Source organism: Embiotoca jacksoni, unplaced genomic scaffold, assembly GCF_022577435.1.
Source record: "Embiotoca jacksoni isolate LCO1_2020_lvr unplaced genomic scaffold, fEmbJac1.0.p SCAF_19, whole genome shotgun sequence".
NCBI lineage: Eukaryota > Metazoa > Chordata > Actinopteri > Embiotocidae > Embiotoca > Embiotoca jacksoni.
In genome coordinates, this window is record NW_027185329.1 from 627,839 (window position 1) to 640,130 (window position 12,292).

The 12,292-nt window shown below is 40.7% G+C and overlaps 1 protein-coding gene across 1 annotated transcript; it reads left to right on the forward strand.

Moving 5' to 3' along the window:
- Positions 1–2,040: 2,040 nt before the first annotated feature.
- Positions 2,041–4,148, forward strand: LOC138200644 (integumentary mucin C.1-like; the record flags this gene model as incomplete). Its single annotated transcript, XM_069153524.1, has 2 exons — positions 2,041–3,375; positions 3,933–4,148. Coding segments are annotated over 2 exons (1,551 nt in total), but the record flags the coding sequence as incomplete, so codon positions are not given.
- Positions 4,149–12,292: the final 8,144 nt, after the last annotated feature.

Sequence of the window (12,292 nt, forward strand, 5' to 3'; positions counted from 1 at the left end):
CCAACTACAACAACTTCTGCAACAACAGCTGCTGCCACAACAACTGCTGCTCCAACTTCAACTACTGTTACACCGACAACAACTTCTGCTCCAACTACAACAACTGCTGCAACAACAGCTGCTGCCACAACAACTGCTGCTTCAACTACCACAACGGCTGCCACAACACCTTCTGCTCCAACTACAACAACTTCTGCAACAACAGTTGCTGCCACAACAACTGCTGCTCCAACTACAACAGCTGTTGCCCCGACAACTGCTGCCACAACAACCACTGCTGCTCCAACTACAACAACTGCTGCCCCAACAACAACACTGGCCTCAACATCAACAACTGCAGCAACAACTGTAGCCACAACAACAACTGCTGCTGCGAGAACCACCACTGTTGCCCCAACAACAACTGCTGCCACAACAACTGCTGCTCCAACTACAACAACTGTTGCCCCGACAACAGCTGCTCCCACAACAACTGCTGCTCCAACTACAACAACTGCTGCCACCACACCTTCTGCTCCTACTACAACAACTTCTGCAACAACAGCTGCTGCCACAACAACTGCTGCTCCAACTACAACAACTGTTGCCCCGACAACAACTGCTGCCACAAAAACTTCTGCTCTAACGACAACAACTGCTGCAACAACAGCTGCTGCCAAAACAACTGCTGCTCCAACTACAACAACTGCTGCAACAACAGCTGCTGCCAAAATAACTGCTGCTCCAACTACAACAACTGTTGCCCCGACAACTGCTGCCACAACAACCACTGCTGCTCCAACTACAACAACTGCTGCCCCAACCACAACACTGGCCTCAACAGTAACAACTGTTGCCACAACAACAACTGCTGCTGCCAGCACCACCACTGTTGCCCCGACAACAACTGCTGCCACAACACCTTCTGCTCCAACTACAACAACTGCTGCAACAACAGCTGCTGCCACAACAACTGCTGCTCCAACTACAACAACTGCTGCCACAACCACAACAGTGGCCTCAACAGCAACAACTGCAGCAACAACTGTAGCCACAACAACAACTGCTGCTGTGAGCACCACCACTGTTGCCCCGACAACAACTGCTGCCACAACACCTTCTGCTCCAACTACAACAACTTCTGCAACAACAATAGCTGCTGCCACAACAACTGCTGCTCCAACTTCAACTACTGTTACACCGACAACAACTTCTGCTCCAACGACAACAACTGCTACAACAACAGCTGCTGCCACAACAACTGTTGCTCCAACTACAACAACTGTTGCCCCGACAACTGCTGCCACAACAACCACTGCTACTCCAACTACAACAACTGCTGCCCCAACAACAACTATTGTCCCAACCACAACTGCGGCCATAACAACAAGAACTGCAGTAACAAATGCAGCCACCACAACTTCTGCTCCAACGACAACAACTGCTGCAACAACAGCTGCTGCCAAAACAACTGCTGCTCCAACAGCAACTATTGTCCCAACCACAACTGCGGCCATGACAACAACAACTGCAGCAACAAATGCTGCCACAACGACAACTGCTGCTACAACTACAACAGTTGCTGCCACAACAGCTGCTGCTCCAACTACAACAACTGCTGCAACAACAGCTGCTCCAACTACAACAACTGCTGCAACAACAGCTGCTGCCACAACAACTGCTGCTCCATTTACAACAACTGCTGCCACAACACCTTCTGCTCCAACTACAACAACTGCTGCAACAACAGCTGCTGCCACAACAACTGCTGCTTCAACTACCACAACTGCTGCCACAACACCTTCTGCTCCAACTACAACAACTTCTGCCACAACAACTGCTGCTCCAACTACAACAACTGTTGCCCCGACAACAACTGCTGCCACAACAACTTCTGTTCCAATGACAACAACTGCTGCAACAACAGCTGTTGCCCCGACAACTGCTGCCACAACAACCACTGCTGCTCCAACTACAACAACTGCTGCCCCAACAACAACACTGGCCTCAACATCAACAACTGCAGCAACAACTGTAGCCACAACAACAACTGCTGCTGGGAGAACCACCACTGTTGCCCCAACAACAACTGCTGCCATAACAACTGCTGCTCCAACTACAACAACTGTTGCCCCGACAACAGCTGCTCCCACAACAACTGCTGCTCCAACTACAACAACTGCTGCCACCACACCTTCTGCTCCTACTACAACAACTTCTGCAACAACAGCTGCTGCCACAACAACTGCTGCTCCAACTACAACAACTGTTGCCCCGACAACAACTGCTGCCACAAAAACTTCTGCTCTAACGACAACAACTGCTGCAACAACAGCTGCTGCCAAAACAACTGCTGCTCCAATTACAACAACTGCTGCAACAACAGCTGCTGCCAAAATAACTGTTGCTCCAACTACAACTACTGTTGCCTCGACAACTGCTGCCACAACACCCACTACTGCAACAACAACAACTGCTGCCACAACAACTGTTGCTCCAACTACAACAACTGTTGCCCCGACAACTGCTGCCACAACAACCACTGCTACTCCAACTACAACAACTGCTGCCCCAACAACAACACTGGCCTCAACAGCAACAACTGTAGCCACAACAACAACTGCTGCTGCGAGCACCACCACTGTTGCCCCAACAACAACTGCAGCCACAACACCTTCTGCTCCAACGACAACAACTGCTGCTACAACAGCTGCTGCCACAACAACTGCTGCTCCAACTACAACAACTGTTGCCCCGACAACTGCTGCCACAACAACCACTGCTGCTCCAACTACAACAACTGCTGCCCCAACCACAACACTGGCCTCAACAGTAACAACTGTTGCCACAACAACAACTGCTGCTGCCAGCACCACCACTGTTGCCCCGACAACAACTGCTGCCACAACACCTTCTGCTCCAACTACAACAACTTCTGCAACCACAGCTGCTGCCACAACAACTGCTGCTCCAACTTCAACTACTGTTACACCGACAACAACTTCTGCTCCAACGACAACAACTGCTACAACAACAGCTGCTGCCACAACAACTGTTGCTCCAACTACAACAACTGTTGCCCCGACAACTGCTGCCACAACAACCACTGCTACTCCAACTACAACAACTGCTGCCCCAACAACAACACTGGCCTCAACAGCAACAACTGTAGCCACAACAACAACTGCTGCTGCGAGCACCACCACTGTTGCCCCAACAACAACTGCAGCCACAACACCTTCTGCTCCAACGACAACAACTGCTGCTACAACAGCTGCTGCCACAACAACTGCTGCTCCAACTACAACAACTGTTGCCCCGACAACTGCTGCCACAACAACCACTGCTGCTCCAACTACAACAACTGCTGCCCCAACCACAACACTGGCCTCAACAGTAACAACTGTTGCCACAACAACAACTGCTGCTGCCAGCACCACCACTGTTGCCCCGACAACAACTGCTGCCACAACACCTTCTGCTCCAACTACAACAACTTCTGCAACAACAGCTGCTGCCACAACAACTGCTGCTCCAACTTCAACTACTGTTACACCGACAACAACTTCTGCTCCAACGACAACAACTGCTACAACAACAGCTGCTGCCACAACAACTGTTGCTCCAACTACAACAACTGTTGCCCCGACAACTGCTGCCACAACAACCACTGCTACTCCAACTACAACAACTGCTGCCCCAACAACAAATGCTGCCACAACAACAACTGCTCCAACGACAACAACTGCTGCAACAACAGCTGCTGCCAAAACAACTGCTGCTCCAACAACAACTATTGTCCCAACCACAACTGCAGCCATGACAACAACAACTGCAGTAACAAATGCTGCCACAACGACAACTGCTGCTCCAACTACAACAACTGCTGCAACAACAGCTTCTGCCACAACAACTGCTGCTCCAACTACAACAACTGTTGCCCCGTCAACAAGTGCTGCCACAACAACAACTGCTGCCCCAACTCCAACAACTGCAGCAACAACTGTGGCCTCAGTTGCCATTACTACGACAACTGCAGCACCAACAGCAACAACAACAACAAAAACCGCTGCAACAACCACAACACCTGCGTCATCAACTGCGGTTCAAACTACCACAACTACAACAGTTTCTACTACAACAACTTCTCCCACATCATTATCAACTAAACCAACCTCCAGACCAGCAACGGTATCCTCCAACGAAGCTCTCCAACCAGCCACAGTTACAACCACAACTACAACTGCTACTACTGCCAATGATGCCAACTCTTTCAGACTGGGCGTTATCCATCTTTTGCTCGGACTCCTCATCTTTGCATTCATTTAGAAAACATATTGGAAAAGACAAAACACCTTTCAACCAGAGAAATCTAATTTAGCCTGGAATCTTATTTGCTGACTCCTGCCATTCATGTGCTGAGGCGCAACAAAAAAAAAAAAAAAAATGGCAGCAATTGAATAGACATAGACACAGCTAATCAAAAAAACGTTTTCACAAATTGAACATACTTCCTAAATATTTCATGGGGATTTTCTCTCCAATGACTTTGCATTGGACTGATTGTTGCATTTTTATTTAATGGAGTTTTTTTGTGAAATGTGCGAATATGATACTGCACTCAGAAAAAAAATCACACTGACGAGGAAAATTGACCCTTCTTTTGAAAGAATTTTTTTTTTTTATGGCATTGTTTCAAAAGTGAACTCGTAGTCATCTGATAACAAATTTACAAGCTGAATGTGATTTTTCTCATCTCCTCTCATCAAGCTGGTGGACCAGTCAAATTTCATTGACTTATTGGCATCACAGCAAAAAAATCACAAAACATTATTCTGGTGTTATTAATATTATAATCTACACTGTTGTTGTTAATTTATCTAATATCTTAAATTATTGTAATGTATAATTAATTTGAATCATTTTATGTTTTTCATCAAATTGGCACATGCCAATTATGAGCTTTCTGGTGGGTTATTTTAGTGACAGTATTTGCAATGGATCTGTTGGTGCTGTCTGAAACATCAGGAATAAGAATCCAATAGCCTCCTGCAGCACAATCTACTGTCACGCAATGTTATATGTTGTTCTATATATTCATATTTACGTTTTGGATGAATGTACAATTCACAAACAATGATAATTTACCCAACTTGTGACAATAAACTCTGAAATCTGTCAAGCTACAAGGATCCCGTGTTTTGTGTTTGTTTAGTTTATTTGCTCGTAATGTTACTGAAATACTGAACTACTGAAAAAGTCCTCCATGCGAAAAGAAAGAGAGGACGGAAGGCTGACTAGAGTTTCATTTTCTTTATGTTGACCGCATGTTTCTAAAATTACTTTATTTAGCTACTTGCATTTTACTGCCTTTCCATCATTCTATTCCAGAGATTTTATACGTGACATCATTGGCTTAAGATCACAGGGATGTTACAAAATTCAATCTACAGCAGCAGACATGTCATACAAATATAATAATGCAGACAATGCATTTTGAAAAGGTTGCTTTATTTTATTAATCAATAAATATATTGTCATATAAAAATAAAGAAAAGCGGATGTTCGTAAAAGAGCTTATGGAGAATCTGTTTTGAGAAAGGACATCATGAGTCAAACTGTCTTTGTATCTACTTGTGATGTCTGTTCCTAAATATTGCTGCGGTTCCTTTGACGGCTTCTGACGATCTTCCAGTCTTTCCTGAAGCACCACCCTTGTTTCACTGAATTTCTAGTCGCACGCAAGACAATGTCGTGACAACACCTACCTTATTCTTTTAACACCGTGACTCACACTCGGCACCTAAATGCCACTGTTTTTGTTGTTGTGTTATGGAATCAGATATTACGATGCTACCTGTTCTACTGGTACGGCTCCAATAATAGCAACATGATTGACATGCTAATAAACTCTTAACAACTTGCTTGTCAGGTTTGGGGTTCCACAGGTTATGCCAGTACTTGAAATAAAGGTGAGGATATGAAAAGGCACGCAATCGGCCTTCTGACTTCCCCTCCACCTCAGAAAAGGGTTTTAAGCAGGGTTTGTTTTGACGTGTAAACGTCTCTGTGTTTGTTCCAACCTAAACCAATGAGTCACTTCAGTTTTAAATCAGTGCTTATGGCGTGTGTTTGTTGAGATCAGTTGTACTTGTTGACTGTTTAGGATCCAACAGACTCTACTGCTGTATGCATAAAAATGTAAATAATACCTGTAAATTAACCTCTTTTTTTAAGGTGTTAGCTTTTCTTCAAATTTTGTTATTTTGTGACTATTAAAATCTATATACGTTTTAAGTGACAACTCTTTTTTTTGATGAAGCAAACAAAATGTCAGAATAAAACCTTTTTGTTTTATATGCTTTATAGTTTGCATATGAAAAAATATATACAGAGTTTTTGTTTGCTAAATAGTCCTTCAAAAACAAACAAATACAAAGTGTGTAATCCAACTACAACTGTATTTTCGTACCGATAAAAGTCCAGTAAAGTAGAAATCCATAAAGTCCTGCCAACAACACCAGGGGCCGTTTTTTTTTTTTTTTTACAATCGTTGCATAATAATACCAAAGAGTCTTAGCCGAAGAGTCATTTACATAATTCCTCAGATCAACTCTTAGTAAAGACGGAACAGAAATGTTTGTCTTACTCAGGAGGTGTGGTTGACCCCGCTGCTTGGTAAGATGCATCTGTTTAAGAGGTGTGATTCGTTGATTCAAAATAAATGCACTCCTTACGAAGTGGACAGTGACATTCAATTCAATTCAATTCAATTCAATTCAATTCAATTCAATTCAATTCAATTCAATTCAATTCAATTCAACTTTATTTACATAGCGCCAAATCACAACATAGGTTATTTCATGGCACTTAACACATTAAAGTCCTTACAGCAAGACATCCGATGGACATGCGAAGAACTGCGTCCCGTATAACATAGTGTCTAAGAGCTTTAACTGTTTGTGTGATCACTCGGCTGATGAGAGGGTGGCGACAGACCTGAGTCATCACTGCCGCATTTTCCCAAGTTCTCAAATATCTTCGGGCTGTGAACACTTTCAGTGTTCAGTGTGAGATGTGAATCTCTAATGAGATGGACCACACACATCATCAATTAACCATTCAAGTATCAAAATCAGTGCTGGAAAGTAACAAGTACATTTATTCAAGTATGTATCTAAAGGTACACGCACTTTATTTTAATATTTTCATTTGATACTACTTTAAACTTCCACTGCTCTACATTTCAGAGGAATCTATTTTCCTCCACTACATTCCCCTTTTCTTTCTTTTTTCAGATAAAGATTTGACACGCTGGACAAAAAAAGAAGCTTTTAAGATCCAATGAAACCAGTTGTTTCACACAAAATTCAGTGCAGTCGGATCACATTTCAGATTTCAGGGGACAGGGATTTGTTCTCTATAAACTTCTCACGGGTTTCTTTTCAATGAACATAGCTGAGCTCCACCAAACCAGCTGAATAAGCTTCTTTTGTGTGAGCAGAAACAAATTCTTACTCAATACACACATACTCACCCAGAGCTGCTGGTCGGAGACCGATGCCTCAGACACACCGCAGTTGCTTCATCTGGACAGTAGGTGTCAGTAGAGGATGAGATCGGTGAGTCTGAATGAGAGAATGTGTTTTTATGTTTGCACCGCTTCGACTGTGAGATGAAGCGTGACGCTTTAACATATAACATGTATGAACCTACAATGACAGTGCTTTGCGTTACACCTGCCACCTGTGAGGTTTGATAAAAAAAAAATTAAAAAAAACTTTCTGAACGTTTTTGTCTAAATCACAGTTATAAAATTCCCTCAACTCGTTCTTGAGTTATCACGTTCATGAGAACAGGACGGACGGACACACATTTCTTCAAACTTGACCAAAACACACTTCATACCAACTAAGATTTTTGGTGGCCAAAGGTCAAAGGTCAGTCTCTCATCACATTGACCCAACGCTCATGAACGTGATATTACAGGAACGCCAGGAAGCATTTTATTTTGTTTTCACATTTGGCACAAATGTTAAAGATGCATCAGCAATGCAGTGATTCGAATTTGGAGATCAAAGGTCAAGGTCACTGCAATTCATTTCATTCCCACTGGTTGTGACAGTTCATTCTGTGCCGTTATCACAAAGAGTGCTTTCACCACCCTTGCTCACAAAGATACAAATGTTCTATCCATTGTTTAGTTTCCAAAATCACTCTTAAGCTCCGACTCCTCGCTAGAAATGTGTATCCTAAGTTAGGAGTTCTGTGCGTCTCATGATGACTGTTAATACGCCCGCAGATCTCAATCCAGGATGTGGTGGAACAAGAGATTCCCACCATGAAAGGGCTGCTAACGAATCTGCAGCAACTGTGATTCTATAAAGTCAATGTGGATAAAAAAAAATCTTGTTTCCAGCACATTGTTGAATCAATGCATTAAGATAATTCTGAAGGTGTTATTAGTAAGGTGTCACTAATAACTCTGTCTTCTGCTTGTGTTATTTTGATATTATTTCTTGATGTCTGAAGTCTTTCTGCTCCTTCTGTCGTTTGCGTCAGATTCGATGTCGCACAGCAGGAACGGCAAAAGAAAATAATTTCCACTGGTTTTGAACGCTAATCATCCACTAAATCCACCATTTAGTTACGTTAAACTAAAAACTCTCTGGTGTCGAGGTGATGATATAAAAACAAACACTCCACACTGAAAAGTACTGACCGGTGCCGATTCTGATCTACAGCAGTCAAGTCAGTTTATGTATTTTGCACATTTATGTCTAATATCACACAATATTGAGCAGAATTAAAACAAATCACATAGACTTGAAAAAATTATTGTAAAACAAATTAAGCAATAAATAAATGAAAAGAATAAACTGACTTTGCTACAGTACCTGAAACATAACATTTTGTGATCACTTTAATTAAAGGGAAGAAAAAAAAACAGCCCCTGCATGTTAAGTGTGCGCATTTACATGTGCCCTGAGCATTTTATGGCATTTTAATTATCCTTGATTATGTGAATCATTGTTCATCCTGCTGTATTGTTATTTACACATAACTTTAGATGTACGAATAGTGAATAGATCATTAAGCATGTGTATGCCTCTTATTGAAACTACACATGATTGACAGAAATAATTATGAAATAAAGCCCTCGTTATTCCTCACACAATACATTGAGATACCTTGTCACTTAAAATAGTCACGAATGAGGTATTAGGAATGTATATGCAAGGCGTGTGTGGAGACACAAGGTATGCTTCATTGTCAGCATCTTATTATGAAGATAAAAATAAAGTTGTCAATGGTGTCAACGCAAGAACAGCAGGTATGTCAAAGTTACCAAAGAACGTCATGAAACTTAATAACCAGTTATTAAGACACCTAGAATTTGGCACAAGATGAAAAGTATGAACGATAAACGCCAGTCAGCCAGTTCTCTGGCTATATTATAATTTAAATAAATTAATATTTTTTTTTAAAGAAATACTATATAACACATATTGTATAATAGAAAGGATATTATATAACACGTCATATAACACAAGGAACCACACCAAAAATAGTAAATCAACCTTGAATATTCAGAAGAGCCGACTCCTCTAAAAGTGGATTTGAAATGTAGAAATGTTGTACAGTGAGCAAACCGACCGAAGTCGTTTACAGTTTATTCCAAAACTGAAACTTTAGCCAGCCCGGCGCCAACCCTCTATGGCATGATTTTTTTTAATTTTTTGGGGCATCAAATATTTCACCCTATTTTTTGTTGAAAAGAGAGTTTTTCCTTCCAGATGTCGCTCGTGGGAATTGTTCAAATGTTGCGTAATTATGTAGGATTTTACGATGTCAAGTGCCTTAAGATAACTTATGTACTACACTTTTTTACTGGTATTAGGACGCCTAGATGTTTCCTTTTAATAAAACACACTCTCGGCCACATTCTAAACTCATTACACCCTATACTTATTTACCAAATTAAAATTCGATCTAACTCAAATGAAATTAGTGCACATAACATGATATGAGCCATTCTTCTATGTAACAAAATACTTCAACTTTTGACAGTTTTACTGAAGTAAATGTTTAAGGCAGGAATTTTGATTCACTTGTAATGACTTAAACTACAAAAGTAAAACATAAACATGTCTTCCATCATTCCCCAGTACGCATCATGACACTGTTTTACCTTATTCATGTAAAATAACAGGGGTAAGAACAACATATTGTATTTAAGTATTGAACATTACAGAGACTGGCAGAATGTTAAATGACATATACATGCAGTATATTATATTACAAAGTCTGTATTATCACATCATTACAATTGGAGCTCCATTAAGATGTGAGACGTTAAATTAAAGCTTAAATTTGATTATCTTTAAAGTACTGCAAAGTTAAGTGTGCTTTCTGACAAACTGACTTTCTGCAACTTACAAACAATATCTTGCACAGTATGTTTTGAATTATAAATGTTTTTGACAGATTTGAATGTAAACAGGATCTCTGTTTAAGGAATGGAGATATATGAAACAAAACAAAACAACAAGTAAATGAATACAAATTATAATAGAACACATCAGATTTTCTTGGGGATTTTACAGGTAAAGTCTAGACTTGTTCCTTGTGTTTGCAAAGTAAACCAACCTTTGTCAACACAATTAAAAAGACGAACTGCAAACAAGAAAATAGTTTTTTTTTTAAAAAGAATCGATTAATAATCTTAAGAACTTTACCAAAAATGGTTTAAAAAGGGGAAACAGTGTAGCTCAAGTACAGAAAATGAAATAAGGAATGCTTTTTATATATAATACAAATTATATTGCTGATATTGAAAAAGGGTGTGGGGGAGTGTATACCAATTTCAAGAGACAAAAGATGAGAATAGTCATGCAGTAAAAATGGGAACACACCCAATACCTTGAGTTGTTACGCATGCATCAGACATAATTTACTCACCTGAACAGTATATAAAGTGAAGACCGGCTGACTGGGTTTCATATCGCGGACCGAGAAAATTGGCCTGGAGTACTCAGCTGTTCATCATGACGAAGCTAGTCCTGTCTCTGACTCTCATCTGGGCTCTGTCCAACACAGGTAATCCAGTTTATTCTTACAATATAGCTTTTGTTGTTGTAAAGAACATACATTAAAACTTTTCAAAAAAAGGACCTATTATCTATGCAACACTATATGCTAAACATTTTGAACTGTAATCTACCAAAACTAACTGCATTTGTGGTTTATATGAGATGAGATGAGATGAGATGAGATGAGATGAGATGAGATGAGATGAGATGAGATGAGATGAGATGAGATGAGATGAGATGAGATGAGATGAGATGAGATGAGATGAGATGAGATGAGATGAGATGGACTGATTTTAATTATCTCCAGAAAAGGGAATTCAAATGTTACACTGGTACACTGCTAAGAGGTACAACTTAATAGCTACTGAGAAAACAAGAAAATAAAAGATTTTTAAAAAATAAATTTCATTCAAAATCGATATGCATTTCAATATGTAGGTCATATATACATGCCAAGACTAGTCTGTGTAAATGCAGGATATAAAGGGTGTAAAGAGATACGGGGGTAAGACTTTTTATCCGTTACAAGCTTCGTCTTATAAAATCCTTTTGCAGAAGAAGAAAAAACATTTCAGCCCGTAAAAACTGGAACCACAAAGACTTCAGACTTTTGATTTGACATCTGAGATGTGCTCATCCTTTCACTGACTGTTTTTCTCCTGATTACAGCGGAAGCTCTTGACTGTCAAACCTGCACAGATCAGCAGTGTTCAAACACAACGCTACAAACATGTCCAACAGAGAACATGTGTATAACAGCGTCCATTCTAGGTAGACTTTTCTTCATGATATCAACTACTTTTCAGTGAAATACAAGTACTGCGAAGGTATGTGTGCTCTCCATTGACGCTAACAAATTTTACTTTGACTCTGCAGCCACTTCAGGAGGAAATCCTTCACAGCAAATCTACAAGGCGTGTGCACCGTCCTCTCTGTGTCCGGCCACATGCTCTCAGACATTTTCAGTTAACCTGGGTCTTTCAAGTGCTCTGGCATCTGCTCAGTGCTGCAACACAAACAACTGCAACTCACAAACTCTACCTTGTAAGTACGGATTAAAACGTTTTTTTGTTTTTTTTCAGACAGCATAGTTAAGATACACAGGAAATCATCTGATATAATGTATTTTCATGTTGGGATGCTGTGACCTTCTCTCTTCCTCTAATACATTTTGTTGTTCTGTTGTGTTTCAGACCCTGCTGCTCAGTCACCAAACGGTC